The sequence below is a fragment of the Urocitellus parryii genome, chromosome 5 (assembly GCF_045843805.1).
Source record: "Urocitellus parryii isolate mUroPar1 chromosome 5, mUroPar1.hap1, whole genome shotgun sequence".
NCBI classification, from domain to species: Eukaryota; Metazoa; Chordata; class Mammalia; order Rodentia; family Sciuridae; genus Urocitellus; species Urocitellus parryii.
Window position 1 is genome coordinate 178,168,004 of NC_135535.1, and position 20,686 is coordinate 178,188,689.

The 20,686-nt window shown below is 34.6% G+C and overlaps 2 protein-coding genes across 6 annotated transcripts in view; one reads left to right on the forward strand and one right to left on the reverse strand.

Moving 5' to 3' along the window:
* Nucleotides 1-6,981, forward strand: part of Plce1 (phospholipase C epsilon 1) — a 288,120-nt gene extending 281,139 nt beyond the window's left edge. For all 5 annotated transcript variants that reach the window (XM_026397323.2, XM_026397326.2, XM_026397325.2 and 2 more), the window contains one exon: nucleotides 854-6,981. The gene's annotated coding sequence lies outside the window, so the exon portion shown is untranslated. The remainder of the gene's footprint in view (nucleotides 1-853) is intronic.
* Nucleotides 6,982-7,079: 98 nt separating this feature from the next.
* Noc3l (NOC3 like DNA replication regulator) overlaps nucleotides 7,080-20,686 on the reverse strand; it is a 28,730-nt gene continuing 15,123 nt past the window's right edge. Inside the window, exons 12-21 of the mRNA XM_026397343.2 lie at nucleotides 18,239-18,319; nucleotides 17,799-17,899; nucleotides 15,101-15,173; nucleotides 14,958-15,021; nucleotides 14,803-14,874; nucleotides 14,091-14,272; nucleotides 12,604-12,732; nucleotides 11,526-11,623; nucleotides 8,345-8,429; nucleotides 7,080-8,011 (exon numbers count right to left, since the gene is read on the reverse strand). Of these exons, the coding sequence (XP_026253128.2) occupies nucleotides 7,883-8,011; nucleotides 8,345-8,429; nucleotides 11,526-11,623; nucleotides 12,604-12,732; nucleotides 14,091-14,272; nucleotides 14,803-14,874; nucleotides 14,958-15,021; nucleotides 15,101-15,173; nucleotides 17,799-17,899; nucleotides 18,239-18,319 (1,014 nt within the window). The 3' untranslated portion in view covers nucleotides 7,080-7,882. The remainder of the gene's footprint in view (nucleotides 8,012-8,344; nucleotides 8,430-11,525; nucleotides 11,624-12,603; nucleotides 12,733-14,090; nucleotides 14,273-14,802; nucleotides 14,875-14,957; nucleotides 15,022-15,100; nucleotides 15,174-17,798; nucleotides 17,900-18,238; nucleotides 18,320-20,686) is intronic.

Here is a 20,686-nt window from a genome sequence, read left to right on the forward strand (position 1 = left end):
GATTTAGATGATCCAATTTTCTTGCAGCAAGCAGACATTTAGAATCATTTAGTTGACTTCATAGTTTTGCTTAAAGTTGGGGAAGCTTTCTTTATAAACAGCAAAAGGTGCAACAATGAGAATTTACATCCCATAGACCTCCTTTATGATGTTCCCAGGAAAGAGTACTTATTAAAAAAAAATGGTGGGGCTCTTTCTGTATATAGGCTCATAAGAAAATGTTTCGTGTTTCTGCCACTTTTTGAGTCACATATTTCATGTCATTTGTTCTAAACAATCACATCTAAAGTTTCAATAACCATCATTTAAGAACTTCTAAAGAAGTAAATTCATCTTACTTCTCTCAAATAACACACAATTGAAAGAATTCTACATTTCCTTAAAAGTTGAACAATGCGAGTTAAAAAGTTTTGTTTTTTTCCCCTAAAGAACATGGTGTTCCAGGCCCCAAATGCCTAATATTTTGCTTCCTAGGAACATCATGTTCAGACACTTATAAGTTCAGCTGAGCTTGGTGGTACATGCCTTTAATCCCAATAACTAGGAAGGCAGAGGTGGGAGGATTGCAAGTTTAAGGACAGCCTTAGAATTTACCAAGACCCTGTCTCAAAAATTTAAAAAATTAAAAATAAAAGGACTAGGGATATAGCTCAATGGTAAAGCACCCCCGAGTCAATCCCTAGTCACTCACTTTCCCCCAATCATTTGAGTTCATAGGAAACAGACTCTCCCCCAAACTCAGCCACCAGAGCTGTAGGTTTCTATTGGCTAAACAACTATGAACACTTGTTAGGTTATGTTTTTGCATCTTCATTTTCAATATGCTAATAAACCCATGTATACCTCATTACAGGTGAAGATCTCTCAGCAAGAAGTCAAAGCCAAGAATGAACATGGTGGAAGAAATATAATTTATTTTCATTAAACTTAAAACTGGAAATTGATGATTTATGAACTGCAGCCTTCTTCACACATGATGTGAGGTCCATGATGAGGACAAGGTGGCAGGGGGCTGGAAGCTACAAACCAATTTACTGACGAATGAAGCAAAGAAGCCCAGGGAATTGCTCTTTTAGAAATGTTGGCAGTAGGGAAAACCATTATTAGGCTTGCAATAATTGAGCAAGGGCCAGAAAACTGTCAGTAAGGGCCACATAATAAATATTTTAAGGGTTGAGGGTTACATGGCCTCTGTTCTATCACTGTAGTGTAAAAGCAGCCACAGACAAATAAGTACATGAATAAGCATGGCTACATTCCAATAAAACTTTATTTATGAACACTGAAATTGGAATTTCATATAATTTTCATATATCACAAATATTCTTTTGATTTTCTTCAACCATTTATACAAATTAAAAACTGTTCTTAGCTCAAGGGCCATACAAAAAAAGGTGGCAGGCTGGCTTTGGCCCAAGGGCCAGAGTGTGCCAACCCAAGTTAGAGAACTGGGAACAGGAGGCACAGAGGTCTGAAAGCAAGAAACCTAGTATAGCCATGCGTTTGATGACCGAGAAGTTGAAGCTTTGGGGCATTGTAAATGTAAATATGTCCTATAACATAAGATTCATTAAAAGTAACTCAGCTTAGTTCCTATGTTGTTGTGCTATAGTGCACTCTTCTTCAGGATTTCTCTATACATGTAGAAATATTTTTTTAAAGGTTATTGCTCATATACTCACAGATTATTCCATTTTTTGTTTTCACAAAATGAATTTAGGATGATGTATAATTTTAATATCTACTGAGTCATTGTGTCTTAACAAGAAAGCTAACCATTTTCTAAAAGCAAAAGCAGACTGAATTAGTGTTTGAAGTAGATTTATTTATTTTGCAAGGTTTGTATTGACACTGTACTTATATATTTATTAGACATAGCTTTCTTGATGTGGCTATGACTTAGAGGCATTAGTGGTTCTAACTCACTATTTGAAGACAAACTTCCTAAAAAAAAAAATGTATGCTATGAACATCTGAGATAGGCTAGACTCCCAAGAAAAATAGCTTCGTTTCTGATTAAGAGCTATCAATCCTACTCATACTTGCCATATAATGTAAATTATTTTTAAACCTTGCTGTACAAAACTATCAGCTAAGTGTAATGAAATTTTCTCATTCTTGGTATGAAGCAAACTATGGCTTTTAAAAATGAAATGTGTTTCTCTAAAGTAAAATCCAAACTTTACCTTTCCATTGGTTTCATTCAATTTTAAGACTTTTTTCAAATTATAAACACAGAAAAATCCTAACCTTTGCTTTGAGACTTCTTTTTTTTACCAATTTAAAAAATGAATAAAATAATCCCCATGATTTTTTGCATACTTTAAAAACATAAGTGTCAAAAATACACTATAGAGCTTTCATGTCATTATAAGTTCTTACTGACCCACCATTCTCTTGCCAACAGAATTTAAGCTACTACAGTTTGATATGGTTTGTACAGTGTTACAGGTTTCTTTTTAAATCAAATAACCAGTCTATAATAAATGCATAGTAGTGTCCCATTTTTTAAAATATCCTGGAAACATTTTATCAAGCCTCTAGAAACTAGTATGCCAAGTGGTTTGGCTTACCATTGGTTGAAAATTGAATTACTAGTCTAACTGGCTAGAATCAAAATGAAAACTGCAGAATAATGAGACTGAGATAGAAAGCAAGACTGGCCTCTCTAGGTTTTTCATTTTGCTTTGATTCCTGCTAAACTCTGCTCAACCCCATTCCCACCCCAAATGGCCTTTAGCATAATTGTTGATTTGGTTACAGCAAATCTGAAACTTAACCCTGAGACTCAATTAGAGACTGAGTCATCTAGCAAGTAGAAAATCCAGTCTATTCTCTGTGCTGCAGCCCAGCCTGGTTGGATATTCCATCTTGAGGTTAAGGTACATATTGTCTTATAATTTGAGTCTCTGGGACTTTATAAAGGACACATTGCTTAAAATGTAAAGGGCCTACTCTACTATAGTCATGTGTCACTTAACAATGGGGTTAAATTCCAAGAAATGCATTGTTAGGTGATTTCATCATTGTACAAACATAGAGTGTACTTATACAAACTAAGATGGCACTAGGCAATAGGAATTTTTAACTCCACTATAACCTTATGGAACTACTATCATATCACATGACACCCACACAATGGTCCATCATTGACCAAAATGTCTATATGAGGTATATGACTGCATTATAATGGACTAGTACAACCTAATATTTGTCAGAAATATGTAATTTTTATTTAAATCTTATCTGAATTATACAGCTAGGGTTAATGGTGCAGCTCAGTGGTAAAGCACTTGTAGAGCATACATAAGGCCCTGGGTTCAATCTGTATCACATTAAAAAAAGAAAAAAGGCATGTGTGAATTATACAACTATATCAATATACTAAATGAAATAAATTATCATATTATTCAGAATGCATCTAAAGTCATCACTAGAACTATACCCACTACAATTGTATACTTAGGCTACAAGAAATCTGGGTAGCAAACTCTCATCAGTAAAGTTGATATGGAAAGGAATATAGATATGAAAGCTGGGTTTATTACAATATTTTTAAAAACTTCACTAAAAGTGAAAAGAATTCTGTCACTGTTAGGTGCCAACTTAAAAAAAAATTGGTAATTGGGGCTGGGATTGTGGCTCAGAGGTAGAGTGCTTGCCTAGCACGCATGAGGCCCTGGGTTTGATCCTCAATACCACAAGATTTGTGTCCACCTGTAACTAAAAAATAAATATTAAAAAAAGTTGGTAATAAAGGATTTAAGAAAGAATGTAGTATGCCCTATGATGCTAGAAGTGAGATTATCTTCTTCTTAGTCACCTATTCATTTGGAACTGGTTATTTTGTAAGAAAATATAAGATTCCTAGAGGGTGTTAAGGAATTAGGGAGAGTAGGGAATAAATTTGTTGGGAGTAGAAATACTCCTTGGGCATAAAGTGTCCTTTTGAGCAAAAGCCTCTTCACATGTCATCCATAGCACATGTAAGCTATTTACAAATTCTTTCTCCAGTTAAGGATAAATATGGAGTCCGGAGTAAACAAAAGTGCAGTTACAAGTGCCTTGTTTTTAATCAAGGCTTGATTTCATAAAGAGCTCCCATCTTGATGCTCTGAAGACATTGTAGGGTCATGAGTGAAAGTGGACCTCTTTTGATATATACAAGTTTCCCTTTTGTAACTTCCTCCTCCACTGTTCTCTACTCTTTCTAATATCTCTAAAGACCTCTCTTCTGCTCAGATACCACAGGCCTTGCTTAATGCTTAAAAGGAATCAGGACTTGCTTACTGGTCCATTAACTCTAAAACACAAAGCTCCACAATTATGTTCCCAAACCAATGAAGAGTACAATTTTCCTGGCTGCTATTTGTCTTGGCAGAGTAAGGCAACCTACTGGAAAAGTACTCTCAAGGTGGTAGTCTCTACCCCTTTTTGGTTGCTTGTTTTGCATCAGCACTAAGGACAAGGGCCCAAAAAAAGTTATCAAAGAGAAAATGGCCAGGTGTGGTGGCATATGCCTGTAATCTCAACAGCTTGTGAGGCTGAGGCAGAAGGATTGCAAGTTCAAAGCCAGCCTCAGCAACTTTGCGAGGCTGTAAGCAATTCAGTGAGACCCTGTCTTTTCTAAATATTTAAATACAAAATAGGGCTTAGGGATGAGGCTCAGTAGTTGGGTGCCTGAGTTCAATCCCCAGTACTCAAAAAAAAAAAAAAAAAAAAGAGAGAGAGAGAGAGAGAAAAGGGAGACTACTTCTTGGACAAAGTTCAGACTTAGGCCAACATCTCCATGATCCATAGAAAATTTATGTGTTTTCTGCTAACTTTATGTATCAACTACTTAAAAACAAACTTTGGCAGATGGCTAAGGATTTTGACCTATGAATACCTGAAATATTTTTGAAAAACACCCTGAATCTCCATGATTATTAAAACATTCTTAAGTCTCTTGGATTCAAAACATACTATGCTCAAGCCTGCCATCAAACAGCTCTGAGACCGTCCTTATTTCAAATGACACAGGCATTAAATAACTTATTTTGACACAGAATTGTCAAATACTTTAAAGTATTATGCAAATGACTTGACTCAGCATGAAAAGCAATAGAAGAATGAGTCTGTCTTGTGTCCATTATTAGCTCACCTTATTTCTTAGCATCTAGTATAATGCTAAGCACACAGTAAGCGCTTGGTTTTATTAAAAAAAAAAAAAAAAAGTAAGGTGGTAGCTTAAGTGAGTATATGACTACTGACTACGAGACTTAGCTTCAAAAAATGAAACTCACTGACAAATTTATGCACAAATATATTTCATACCCATATTCATACAAGATATTTAAATACTAGATATACAATGATCTGTGACTCACTATATAAATACATAAACAAGAAAAGTTAAAAGCATAATGCAAGCTTGAAAAAGCCATTGAATTCCTGCTCTAAAACTGATTTTTCACCTAAATTACAGTTTTTTTGCCAAAGTCAAACATAAATGTATTTGATATTTTTTAACTTTATTCATCCATTCATTCATTTATTTATATATGGTTCTGAGAATCCAACCCAGTGCCTCACACATGCCAGACGAGTGCGCTACCACTGAGCCACAACCCTAGCCCCTATATTTGTATATGTTTGGAAAATAGTTTGACGTGTATTGGTCACTTGTGCTCTGATTAGGACAGAAAACCTGTTTATTCACAGAAATATTTATGATATTCTTTATGTTATTCATTTATATCTAAGTACAGGTTATAAGTAAATATTTTTATGCTAAAACATACCTTTTTTATCCTTAACAATCAAGCCTTAAATGTGACCTCAGAAATACCTTTCAAGGGGTTGGGGTTGTGGCTCAGTGGGAGACCGTTCGCCTCTCACGTGCAAAACCCTGGGTTCGATCCTCAGCACCACATAAGAATGAATAAGTGAAATAAAGGTATTATGTCCAACTACAACTAAAAAATTAAAAAAAAAAGAAATACTTTTCAAATCACATATAAAGAAAAGACTTACACAAAACCAAAACAGGGTGTGGTGGCCCACATCTGATCCCAGTTATTCATGAGGTTGAGACAGGAGGACTACAAGTTCAAGCCCAGCCTACCAAATTAATGAGACCCTAGCACAAAATAAAATTTTAAAAGGGCTGGACATGGGGGCTGGGGTTGTGGCTCAGTGGTAGGGCACTTGCCTAGCATGTTTGAGGTGCTGGGCTCAATCCCCATCCTGGGGTGGGTGGGATTGGTGGGGAAGACTGACATGCACAGTTAAACTGATATCCACACTCCCACTGCTGGAATGACATGGGAATTTTTCAATTTTTATTTATTTCATAAGAAAGATACTCTAAGTTCCACACCAAAGTAACTAGTTTTTATGGTTCTGAATATGGTTATGAAGCAATGAGAGATCTATTAGTTAGACTAGTATCCTTTTTTAAAAAAATTCTCACATCAAAAACAGGAAACAGAGAAAGTAGCTATGTATTCAACTATTAACAGTAGAAAATATTTCCCTGGCCATTGAAATATATTTCATAAACTGTTGTTAGAATATGAGAATAACTAACAATTGCTGTTACATAAAATACTGCTTTATAGTTATATTCATTAAGAATATACATTTTGGCCTGGGGTTGCAGCTTAGCAGTAGAACATTTGCCTAGCATGTGTGAAACACTGAGTTTGATCCTCGGCACCACATAAAAATGAAATAAAGGTGACTGTGTCCACCTACAACTAAAAAATACTTAAATATATATATATATATACATTTTACCTATATTTTTTTAAAAAAAATTAGGAAGGCCTTTTGCTGGATTCCCTTAGTCCCTAAAACAAGATGGGAAATTCTTGGGCTGGGTTCTTCTCTCCTAGAGCAGTTCTTCCCCTAACAGCCTCCAGGGCATGTCAGCAAACACACAGAACTTCAAAGATACTAGAATCACATTCAAACTTCTTTTGAAAGTAGCCATAATAAACACTCATCTTTTTTATAAAAGACCAAATTAGGTGACTTCTTAAAGTGAGCCAATGAACCTAAGTCCAATTTCAAGCTATTTTTTCTCTTTCCTCAAAAATCTGCATACAATGTATACTCACTCAAATTTAGAATGTTTCTTATTTCCATCTATAGTATTGCAAGAACAATAATATTTATTTAGTTTCTTAAATATTTAGTTTTAGGGAGTAGCTAAATGATAAAAACACTCTCAGTCTTAAATGTCCTATGTTTTATGCCCTAAATTTAATATGGCAACTAAATTTCAATAATATCTAACTCAGAGATTTTATGTATGTGTGTGGTGCTAGGGATCGAACCCAAGGCCTCCTGTATGCGAGGCACACATTCTACCACTGAGCTACATTATCACACCCAAAGATTATTTTAAAAACTGTAACTTAAGCTGGAGCCAGTGGCCCCAGCAGCTTGGGAGGCTAAAACAGGAGAATCACAAGTTCAAAGCTAGCCTCAGCAACTTAGGCCCTCAACAACTTATTGAAATCATGACTCTAAATAAAAAATTTTAAAAAGGGCTGGGGACACAGCTCAGTGGTTAAGCACCTGTGGATGCAATCCCTAGTACCAAAAAAAAAAACTAACTAAATATGTATATTAAGTTTTTAAAAGGCAGCATCATTAAGAAGAAAACTTCCAAATATCGGGAGAAAAAGAAGGTTTTCAATTTTTCAATTTTCCTTTTTTAATGAAATAACATTTTCTTAATTGGGGCATAGCTTTATATCATGTAAAGGATAATTATTTCTCTTCCTAATCATTCTTAGGAAGTTTTCCTTGTAGAAGAAATATTTCTAAGTCAACAATTTATCTTTACCACATACAAATATACAAGGAAGTCCACCGACTCTTCATTTTTGTGCTACCGTAGTGATGTTTTCAAATATTTGGTGAAATCCAGAGGTGACTCTATAGCAACTTCACTACAATGTCTTTTGACTAGTTCATTTAAATCTTCACTCAAAAATGAATCTCCTTGTAAAAACTTATCCTGGAAAAAAAATTAAAAATATGAGTTAAAAAGTTACTTATGCTCTTAAGTAAAACCCAAGCTGTGAGCAAAGCTATAAATAGCAACAGCTGATACCAACAAATAAAATTTAATAATGAAAGATGTTTGGTCAAGTCAAAGATGTATCCTATATTGAGTGAAGCAGTCTCACTGACCATCTCTATAAAATTCCAAACTTAAACATCTATCCTACTATCAACTCTTAAAACATAAAAAAACCCTACAAAACAATTAAGCAAGCTAAAGGTTAAAATAATTAAAGACATGCAAGTTTTTCCTTTTTGTTTTTTATAAATGAAAAGTATCACATACCTTCTTTTTGGGGTTTGATGATTCAACAGGAGGATTGAAAGTCATTGCTGCCATGCTATAAGTCTCAAAAAGTTCAACTGCAGATCTATAAAAACAAATGTAAGAAATATAGATACGTCATAGTTAGAACTTGAAAATAGATTGTACCCAAACTTGCTACCTTAAAATGAATCCTAAATTCCCAGATGTCAACATTATCCAACTAATCTATCAAAGAGAAGTGTAGAATACATTTAGAAATGCAGGAACAATGGGCTGGGGTTGTGGCTCTGTGGCAGAGTGCTTGCCTGGCATGTTTGAGGCTCTGGGTTCGATCCACAGCACCACATATAAAAAAAAAAATAAGTAAATAAAGATATTGTGTCCAACTAAAAAGTAAATATTACAAAAAAAAAAAGAAAGAAATGCAGGATCAAAACACAGAGGAAAAGCCAAGCAGAAGATTTCTAGCTCAGTGTAATCAAATCCCAACTCAATCAGTTATGTGAACCAGAAGCAGTTAAATCTAACTTAAGTCATTGGAAGCATGAAGTTATCCCCCAGGGACTTCAAAATACAGCTAAATCAGATGAAAAACAAGGAAAGGACACTCAGGACAGAAAACATGTCTATATCCACATCATGTACGTGAAACCTTAATAATTTCAGGTTAGTTCACTTTCCCCAAAGGAGACAGGAAATGACCTGTAAGGACTATGATTAACCTTACACCCAATCTCTGTTCTCCAGAAAAGCAACACATATGTATCTCCCTTTGCAAGCCTTCAGGATAAACACAATCCTCATCTTCCTCCAGAAAAGAAAAACTGGCATTAAAGAGGAAAATACTGAGGATCACTAATGAAAATATAACAGAAAATGATCATTAAATAAAAAGAGGGGCTGGGGTTGTGGCTCATTGGTAGGGTGCTTGCCTGGCACGTGTGAGGCACTGGGTTCGATCCTCAGCAGCACATAAAAATGGATGAACAAAATGAAGGTACTGTGAATGACAAACAATTTTCTTTTTCCCCACTTTAAAAAAATATGGTTGAAGGTGGGGGATGGGGACTGTTAGGAAGTAAGAAGGAAGAAAAAGGTAAATGGCCATTATTTAATAAGGCCAAAGATTATCCTAGCCAGAAAGCAACCCTTTTAGAGGGAACAGTAACTGACTATTGATATTGCCATGTAAAAATACAGGCCAAAATCACCAAGTCTAGTATCTCAGGAGAAGCTGGAAATGTCAAAGTTACGTGAATTCTTCCAATATTCAAAAGACAGCAACTAATTTAAACTTTTGTTCAAACTCCGAAGAGTCTGGCCCACTCTTCAAGTCACCTGTGGTATCTGAATTAAAGAAACCAGAGGCTAGCTGGATATGGTGGTGCATGCCTGAATTCCCAGCAGTTTGGAAAGCTGAGGTGGGAGAATTTTGCAGCCTCAGCATTTAGCAAATCCCTAAGAAGCTTAGTGCAACCCTATCTCAAAATAAAAAAGTAGAAAGGACTAGGGATGTAGCTTAGTGGTAAAGTATCCCTGGATTCAATCTCCAGTACCAAAAAGAAAGGAAAGAAAGAAAAGGGATGTGGCTCAAGCGGTAGCGCGCTCGCCTGGCATGTGTGCGGCCCGGGTTCAATCCTCAGCACCACATACAAACAAAGATGTTGTGTCCGCCAAAAACTTAAAAAAAAAAAAAAAAAAAAACAGAGCACTTACAAGGGAAAAAAATTTACCACAACAGCAAAATGCTAATTCTGGGTACTGGTTACACTACAAAGTACTATGGTTTGAATGTGTCCCTTCCAAAATTCAGGTATCAAAACTTAATGGCCAATGTGAAAGTACAAGAAATGGGCTAATAAGGCCATGAGGGATTAATGGCTCCTCAAAGATGCTTTCTCATAGCCTCTGCATAGCTTGTCCTTCCTCTACTCCTCCAAATGACACAACAAGGCCCCGTTATCTTGGACTTCCCAATCTGCAGAACTTGGGAAAATAAATTTCTGTTCTTTATATATTACTGAGTGTCATATATTTTTCTGAAGCAAGCATAAATGGTCTAAGATAAAAATAGCTACCATTTTATCTTTTACTGTATTTAACTGAAGTAATTTCCTAACTAATTTGGTGGAATACAGGTTAATTACTATTTTTCCAACTTCAGAATATTTCCAAAATACAACATTAGAAGAAAAGAAATTTCTTTTAGAAGGACCCTTTTCCCATCTAGAAGCATACAGTGGATGCTGGAAGTTTCCTTCTGACCTTTTTATAGGTTGGAAGGTATTCTTGGGAGGCCTAAGGAATAAAACTGTTGTCTTTCTGGTGGCAGTATTCCAAAACACCTTTTTTTTTTTTTTCCTCTCACTTTCCTCATTTTCTGCCATACCAGAATTGTTTTTTTAAAAAAGAAGAAGAGGGCTTGGGATGTAGCTCAGTGATAGCTACTAGGCTGGATCCCCAGCACTTAAAAAAAAAAAAAAAAAAAAAAAAGGAGCAAGGAAGCTCACTCTGATTGGACTTTTCACTACACTACTCTTTTTTCTTTCCTATATGTGTGAAACTTTCCAGGATTTTTTTTCTTTTAAGTTTTAAAGAATTATCCAAACAAATAAAATCACAGCCAGCATACTTTTTCATTGATTTATGTAGAATTGAGGATTAAACACAGGCCTCACACATGCTAAGCAAACTCTTACCATGGAGCTATACTCCTGGTCCTTTTTTTATTTTTTTAATTTTTGAGATAAAGTCTAACTAAGTTGTCCCGGCTGGCCTTGAACAACTTGCAATATTCCTGCCTTAGCCTCCCAAGTAGCTGGGATTACAGGCATCACTACTTTCAACTAGGCAGCATATTTTATCTATAGAACAATTCAGGAATATGAAGTGAGACAAAAACCTGACCCTCAACTTGCACTTAACATTTTGTAATCTAGTACTTTATAGTACTAGACTTTTCAAAGTAAAGAGCTATCAGCTGAATTTTGGTAGTTGTCTTCTTTTCCAATTTTTCTCCTGAAATACAGGGGATCAAACCCAGGGCCTTGAATGAGCTAGTAGACAAGTGCTCTACCACTAATCTTCATTTCAAGTCTCTGAATTTTGTAGTTTTATAATAAAGCAATGCTCTGGGTTCAATCTTTCACACTGCAAAGAAAACAAAAAAGGAAAAGAATAAAGCGATGCTAAATATCACCTTCGGCTCAATTCTGGTTTCAATGCTTCAGAGCCTTCAGAAGGTGCTCCAGCCATTAGGTGAGCTGCAAATCTCTGCACGATGGGATGGTAATGTCTCTGAAGAAGAAACAGGAAAACCACATTTTGCACAGGTCAGTTCTTTAGAAAACAGTACTGAGCAAAGATTTTCTTTAATGAAACCACAAAATCTTGCTTTTTTTAAAAAAACACAACAAACCCACATATACATATTTAACTTATCAGAACCACATGCCTACAGAAAGAATATAATTTTTGCTGACAGGATTAAAACACAAATCTGGGAGCTGGGGCTGGGGCTCAGTGGTGAAGCACTTGCCTTGCATTTGTGAGACACTGGGTTCGATCCTCAGCACCACATAAAAATAAATAAAGACACTGTGTGTTCCTCTACAACTACATAAATATTTTTTTTTATAAAGAGAGAGTGAGAGAGGAGAGAGAGAGAGATAATTTTTAATATTTATTTTTTAGTTCTCGGCAGACACAACATCTTTGTTGGTATGTGGTGCTGAGGATCGAACCCAGGCCGCACGCATGCCAGGCGAGCGCGCTACCGCTTGAGCCACATCCCTAGCCCACATAAATATTTTTTAAAAAACAAATCTGTTTGATGACCAAGTTACCAGTGACATGGTTTAGTCTTGCTTTTATAGTATTAAAAAAATATTAAAAAGTAATTCCTACTTCTGAGTGAAAATAGTTTACAACAACTGACCTGATACTCATATTTCACAAGGCTCACTCTAATGCTATCCATACGCAGGAACAAGGATTTTGTAGAACATAGGTAAAACCATGAAATGTGGCCTACTGAAGTATCTTTGGATAAGATTCAATATAAAAACTGTCATTGTTTTCTACTGTCTTAGAGAATGGACCTCAACAGCTTAAAGAATAACAAAAGCAAAGTGAAATGTAATATTAAAATATGAATTATAAAACAGATATTCCCAGAACAAAATACAGTAAGTCCTCTGACGATAATAACTATTTGAGGAAACTGAAAAATCATTGCTCACAAAAGAAGAAAAATAAATAAATAGGACTACTCTTACCCGCAGCGCATGCAATTCCCACAGTGCAGTGTTCTGAGCATTACAGTACTCGGGCTCATCCAGCTCAGGGAGGAAAACCCCACTTCCCTGAGATTCATTATCAAGCAATAGATCTGTTTTGGGAAAAGTCTGCAAAAACACATTAAAAGGGAGAATTAATAAATTAATATTGTAATTTTAAGAATCTCATTGGTCTGTACTTGTGTTTCATTTGAATTTGTGGTTATATATGAGCTACAAGCACAAGGTCTTTAATAAGAAGTCATTTAAGTTTATATAGAAGAAAAAAATTGCAAAAGAATGTCTTGTTTGAGAAGAAAACAAGAATATTCTGTTTTCTTTCTTGCAAAAGAAAACAAAATATTTTTTCCACTCTCCAATACCACTTTTAAGACTCTTTTCTTACAGGGGCTAGGGTTGTAGTTCAGTGGCAGAGTGCTTGCCTAGCATGTGGGAGACACTGGGTTCTATTCTCAGTACCACATATAAATAAAGAAAAAATAAAGGTCCATCAACAACTAAAAAATATTAAAAAAAAAAAAGAATCTTTCTTACAAAAATACATCCAATACACATATATTCAATACAGCATCATTGGTTAACAGCAGTAACAATAATAACCTATATCCATTAAGAGAACTACAAAGAAGCATAAAACCCAGACTACCTAAATTTGAATGCCACTTCTAACACTTAATACTAGTGTCATCTTAAGAAATTACTTTCAAAAAAAAAAAAAAAAAGGTAAGAAAGTTACTTTCTCTTTCAACCTGTTTTACCATTTGTAAAATGGGAACAATAATGAAGCTACCTCAGGGTCATAAAAATTAAGTGAATTAATCTTTGTAAAGCATTTATAAAAGTGGCAGATACATAGTAAGAACTATACAAGTTTTGTTTAAATAAACCTTAGTTATTAAAGAGATAAATGGGAATATTTGTATTGTATCCACTACCATTAAGTGTTTTTAAAAAACAGTGTATCCATAATCCCCTTAATTTCCTTTCCATTACAAAAAAAAAAAAAAAAATTGTTGGTTTTTTGTGTGGTGCAAGTACTTATACATGAATTTCAAAAAGTCTATAGGAAGGATACACACCAAGTGATAAAAATAATTACATTTGAGAAGTGTCAGCAGATACAGAATCCTTTCATATGTAATTTTATGTTGTACTTCTTTTATCACCTGATCTTGTTACAAACGTGAATTATTTTTCCTATCTGACTTTTCTAACAAAACAGCGTCTCACTGTGTTGCCCAGACTAGCCTCAAACTCTTGGGCTCAAGCAACGTTATTACTCTTGCTTCCATTTTTCAATGTCCCAAGGAGCTGGAACAACAGACATGTGACACCACACCCAGTTGTGAATAACTTTTGTGGTTAAAATAATAATATAAAAGAGGGAAAAAGACACAGATCAAACAAACAAAATGTGACTGCAGTATTATAAGAACTTAGCTCTCCTCATTTGTATTACTACTTACATGCATTAATATTCTGGTAGTTGCTAAAATGCCAATGCTTGAATTCGGAAGAACCTGAAGAGCAAGGGTACAAAGGCGCTTGATGAAGGCAAGGGCTCGCTGTTGAGAAACTTGCTTTCTGCGCTTGGTTAGCATGACATCAAGGCATTGGAGTACAATCTCAACACTATCATTGGTAGCACCTAAAACAACAAATATATTCTTCAGAACTCTTCTCATTACTTTTTCATTAGGCAACTTCACTGAGCTCCAGAAAAACACAAACATACACAAACAAGCTGAATTGTTATACCTGTCTCAAATCATTTCCCTAATCACTGAAAAAGTACTGTACTGCTAAGAGATGCAGTGGGCTATACTGACTGCATTTTCAGTCAATACCAAAAGTTCAGGAGGATTTTAAGTTTGAGACCAGCCTCAGCAACTTAGTGAGGCCCCAAGCAACTTAGCAAGACCCTGTCTCAAAATAAAAAATAAAAAAGGACTGGGGATGTGAGCCCAGTTAAGCACTGCAGGTTTGATCCCCAGTACCAAAAAAAAAAAAAAAAAAACCAGGAAATTACTCTTTCTTCAAGTCTTTCGTAAGGTTAAATTCAGATGTGTGCACTGGCAGGCCATATTACCTATGCCAATTTCTCATTGACTATAATTCTGGTCATATATAATTAGAAAATAAATATGTATTAAGGAAATATTATTTTAACATACATACCTGCATGTAATTTGAATAGCGTTTTGTAGAGATGTGTATAGAATTTCATTGGATCAATATTTAGAACATCACCTTTGAAATGAAAACAAATACATATTAGTTAAGTACAGCTTCAGAAGACAAAGCAAACAAACTTGATTTAGAAAATATCTTACCTTGTCCAGAAAGAATATGAAAAGCAGTCTGAACACAGTGAAGACTTTCTTGGTAACTTAGGTCCTTTAAAAAGAAAAAAGCTATTAAGAATGATAATTATCATTTATATCTTTTAAAAAGTAATTCATTAATAGTTACTTACACCAGATTCAATGAGAGTATGAAGAACCACTAATAAATCATCAAAAAATTCCACATTTATAAGGTGAGCAAACCTAAAATTAAGCAAAACTTAGTTAAAGGATGATCAAAAAGCAGAAATATGTAGGTAAAAATTAAACTTGACTTTAAAACTTGATTTTTAATACTCCTTATTTTAAAATGTTAATTATGACAGATATTATAGTGATTATTAATATTAATAATGATTCACACTAACAGACACTGTGCTCAGCAGGAATATATAAAGTACTAAACAGATCAAAAATATTTTAAAACACTTTGTCCTTAGAAGTTACTAAGAGCAAATATACTCCCTGGGGAAAGTTTACTAGGTTTCTAGCAGTATGAAAACTCACAAAGGAGCCAGCAGAGTCAGCTTCTAGGAAAACAGGTAGTAGAAAGAGAGAAAGGAAGATTCTGTCATTTATAAGACCCCAGGTCTTGGGGCATAGCTCAATGATAGAGAGCATATTTAGCATGCACAAGACCCTAAGTTCAATCCCAGCACCCAAAAAAGATCATATGGACCCTATAACGGCTTTGAAGATAAAATGAGAAGAATATAGGACCTGGTGTTTAGTTGAGGTTCTTGCTACTAATTACCTATATGATCCTAGACTATAATTTGACTATCTTGGGCCTCTATTTCTGGAAATAACTAAGACTACCAATAGGGTTAAAGAGAATCATATAAGGGGCTGGGGTTGTGGCTCAGCGGTAGAACACTCGCCTTTCACGTGTGAGACCCTGGGTTCAATCCTCAGCACCACATTAAAAATAAATAAACAAAATAAAGATATTGTGTCCACGTATAACTAAAAAAATATGAAAAAAAAAGAGAGAATCATGTGAGCTACTAAATGTGAGCCTACCCTGTATGTATACTATAAATTATTAGGCACTAAATTTGGCTTAAGCCAGGATACCTTTTAAATATTAATAAAGAATTTTTGCTATATAAATCTTAGAACAAGGAGAGACCAAAGAAGTAATACATTAGAAGTGACAGTCCATGTCTATTGGTACCATTTTGTGGGAAGCCATTTGGCATTATTTATCAGAATTGAAGACGTGCATACCCTTTGACCTGGCAATAGATTCATGCAAGTGCATGAAGATATATATACAAGCAGTAACATAGGGGAAAGGCTAAACAAATATTTGTATCCATAAAATGGAGTATTAGGAACTTAAAAAATTAAGTCATCTATATGTGCTAACATGGAAAAATACTATAAAAATGTCTAATTACAGGACATATATGTAAGCATGATTCCATTTGTGAAAGGCGGCAGGCAAACAGACTTACATAGATGTACAAGAAAGGGAACTTATTTTATTTTAAAGTTTAGATTCTTTTTATTTGGATTATTTAGATTCTTTTTATTTGCTTCTAAAATAAGGAGGTTTAAAAAAAATTTAAATAAGGAAATTGGCCATTAAAAAAATAAATAGCAAGTTTTACATAATGTAAGAGTAATCCCTTCTCTGATTAGCCTTTCTTTGAAAATTCTCAAGGATGAGGACATTACCCTATAAAGAAATACAACCTAATGCCAAACAACTTTAGTCATTAGAAAGTAATTTCTTATGATGAACAGAACTTGCCTTTTCTATATCTTCCAGCCATAAGTCCTATTTCTATTTTTAAATCTGTGTTATCCAACAATGGTAGGCACTAGCTACATATGACTACTAGAAACTTGAAATGTGGCTGATCCAAATTGAGATATACTGTAAGTATATAATATACACTAGTTTTCAAAGACATATTTTAAAAAGGATGCCAAGGGCAACCTATCAGATCCTGCCCCAGCCATCGCCGCACCCCCTCTTACCCCTCACCCCGTGCCTTTACCTGGTAAAAATTCTGCTTCTTTTCTTCTCATTTAAATAAATCCTACTCTTTTTTTTTTAATATTTATTTTTTAGTTTTTGGCGGACACAACATCTTTGTTTGTACACAACATCTTTGTTTGTATGTGGTGCTGAGAATCGAACCCTGGCCGCACGCATGCAAGGCGAGCGCGCTACCGCTTGAACCACATCCCCAGCCCCAAATTCTACTCTTCTATGCTAAAAAGAAGGGGGGGGGGGAAAGAATGCCAACTATCTCATTAATACTTAATACAAATTGTACGTTTAAATAATATTAGATAAATCTAATTCAATAAAATACATTTCACTTCTATCTTTTTACCTTTGTAATAATGTAGTTAAATTGCATATGTAGTTCACCTTATATTTTTATCGGTTAACAATATTATACAGGATACCACCTCATAACTAATAATAGAAAGCTATCAGGACAACCATTCTTCAAGAAAGTAATCAGTATTAATAGGATATGCAAAAAGATGTATTTTAACAGAAACATATTACAGAGGATTCGAGAAATGATGTACAAGCTGGGATTTGGTAGATAACTGACTACACAGTGCAAACTGACTACACAGTGCAAAAAAGAACCAAGGACTGAGAGATGAACTTTAAGGAAGCCTACAATGTACAAAACAGAAGGAAAGAGTAAACGAAGACTTAAAAAACAAAACGCTGAGATAACAAAACCAAAAAAGCCTTTTGTTACAAACAATTTAAGGAAAGACAAAAAGCAAATGAGAACAGAGAACATTATATTTATAAGGAATCTAAAAGATTTCAACCTACACAGCCCTTACTTGGCAAGACCTTCAAGGACTGCTGGCAGAAGAGGTGATCTCTGGGCCTTCTTCAATATTCTGAAGTAGGTTACAAATACCATATTCAGGGTCTCCGTGTGCTGGCAGAGGAAACAGACAAAATCACCTTAGGGTAACCTGGTATGCTTTCCTTGAGCTAACACAACTATGACTTTCAAAGTTAAATCTTCTTTTTCCCTTATCATCTCTCCCCGTAAGTCAATCTTTGGAACTTTAACAAAATAGAATGAAAATATACATCTTGTGATTCATAAAACTAACACTGACCACACGATAGTTTCTTGAGCACCCTAAAAATCATCTAAGCCTCATGAAATAAATCAAAATTATCTACCTACAGGTTGAAACAATAATTTTCAGGTTAAAATCATAATATAATAAAACATTCTGAAAGCATAAGAGAATATGAAACTACCTACTAGCTTAAGTTTTTTCTCAGTACTCTCAGAAGCTTCTGCTTCCCGAAGCTCTCGCTCTAGTTTCTCTTCTGCTTTCTTCCACTGAAAATGGGGAGGGGAGGGGGAATAAGTATACTATTGAGTGAAAAAAAGCAAACAAGCAAAATGTCAACATTATAAAACACATATCTGATCACATACTAGAGGGAGGACTCATGAAATTAGAAGGAAAATCAGTAGAGGAAGAGAACTGGGTGAGGGAGGGGAAAAAAGGGGTGATTCTGGGGAGTGAAACTTGTGTCATGTGTGTGTGCAAATATGTCACAATGTATCCTATTATGTACAATTCTAATGTACAGGTTAAAAATATAAAATAAAAATTTTGAACAGGAAAAAGAAATGAATAAATCATTTTTTTAAAAAACCATATATTGTCTAGGAAGGTAAATATAAGCAAAAGTAGAACCCATGGAACAGATGTATATGCAAACCATATTTATAATGGTGACTGCCTCCTGGGAGGGAATCAGAAGAACAAGACTGGAAAGAGAAACAAATGAGACTCCTGCCTCTCAACAATGATTTCTTTCTTTGCTTGCTTGCTTGCTTGCTTGCTTACTTGGTTATTCATTCATTCATTCATTCATTCATGCATGCAATATGGTCATTATTCATTTATTTATGCAATATGGTCTTGCTATGTTGTGTAGGCTGGCTTTGAACTCTGGATCCTCACTGGCTCAGCCTCCTATGATATTGGGATTACAGATGTATGCCACAACATCCAGCTTCTAATGGTTTCTTTCATTTCAAGAAAAAAACAGAAGTAAATCTATTAACATTTGCTCATTCTGATCAATAGATACAATGGGATATAATTTTCTACACTTAAAATTTTTCAAAACATAAAAAAGAGAACATTCACTGAACACAAAAATAACTCCTAGAGTTATTAGCCCATCATCAATAATTCCTCCCAATCACATTTCACAAAATAAATAAAACCAGATATTACTTTAAAAATTCAATAAAATATCCATTTTTTTTCCACTTCCTAATGTTGGAAGAGCAGCAAACAATGCTGCTAAACTGCCTGAGGCATAGAGAACTGACTAAGGAAATTTCATTCCTTCATTAAGAAACTGTTAAAAAGTTGCCATGTTATTATTGGTCTTTGTCCCCTCTGGCCCCCACAGAGACATCCAACTTATTAAGTATTTAAACAATACCATCTTAATGTATTTATTTTCTTTGTTTATAATTAAGTCTATTACTTCTGTCATATGTTTTGAAAATGTATGAAGACCAGTCATAGAGATCACTGGAAATTACTTTTTGTTTCTTTTTTACAAGTAATTTCATAACTCTAACAAACTGTTTAAAAATGTTGTATTTAAGTGATAAAAATAATGAATTTAGTGGTGGTAACAACTACTGTTTATAAAGCATATCCAGTATTATAAACTCTTAAGTTTATAATACATCATCATCTCATTTAAACTGTATAATGATTCTCTAAGGAAGATACGAGTTGTCTTTTTAAAACAAAGGTTTCTAAAGTCTCAGTAAATAACAAAGGGATAAATTTCAACTCAGGTTTAACAAGGGGTGGGAATTCTAACCAAAAAAAATGATTCAATTAACAAGCTCACGTGTGGCTCCAATCTTTACATGGATGCATCCTTTTATATATATATATATATATAAAAGGATGCATCCATGTAACGATATATGTATACGTATATATATACATATATGTGTATATATACGTGTATATATTTATTTAGTTATTGATGGACCTTTACTTATTTATATGCAGTGCTAAGAATTAAACCCAGTGCCTCATACATGCTAGGCAAGTGCTCTACCACTGAGCTATAAGCCCAGCCTGAATGTATCCTTTTAAGAAAAAAAAAAAAAAAATCTGCATAAAACAAATGATTCTAAATTAATCTAAAAAGCAAAAGAATAAAAGCCCATGACAAAAATACCTTTCCAACTACTGTTCTTTGTCAATAATTGTCAATTCAAATTGATGTAAGAAAACATTTTTTGAAATAACTGGCAAAAATTAAATTCTCTAAATACTAGATTTTTGCCAGAGACAGTAGGACTGCAAGTTTGAGACCAGTCTAGCAACTTAGCAAAACCCTCAGCAATTTAGCAAGATCCTGTATCAAAATTTCTAAAAAGTTTATCAAGGACTGGGGATGTGGCTCATCAACAGGAAAGTGCCCCCGGTGTTCAATCTCTAGTACTAAAACAAATAAAAAATAAATACTAGGTTTCAAAAATGTTTTGTTTTGTTTCTTTTTTTGAGCAGGGTCCCAATATGTTGTCCATGCTGGCCTCCAACTCATGGGCTATAGCACTCTCCTGCCTCAGTCTCCCAAATAGCTGTGACATGTGCTACCATGCCCCACTCTGAAGATTTTGAAATATAAAAGATCAAATAAAACAATACTTAAA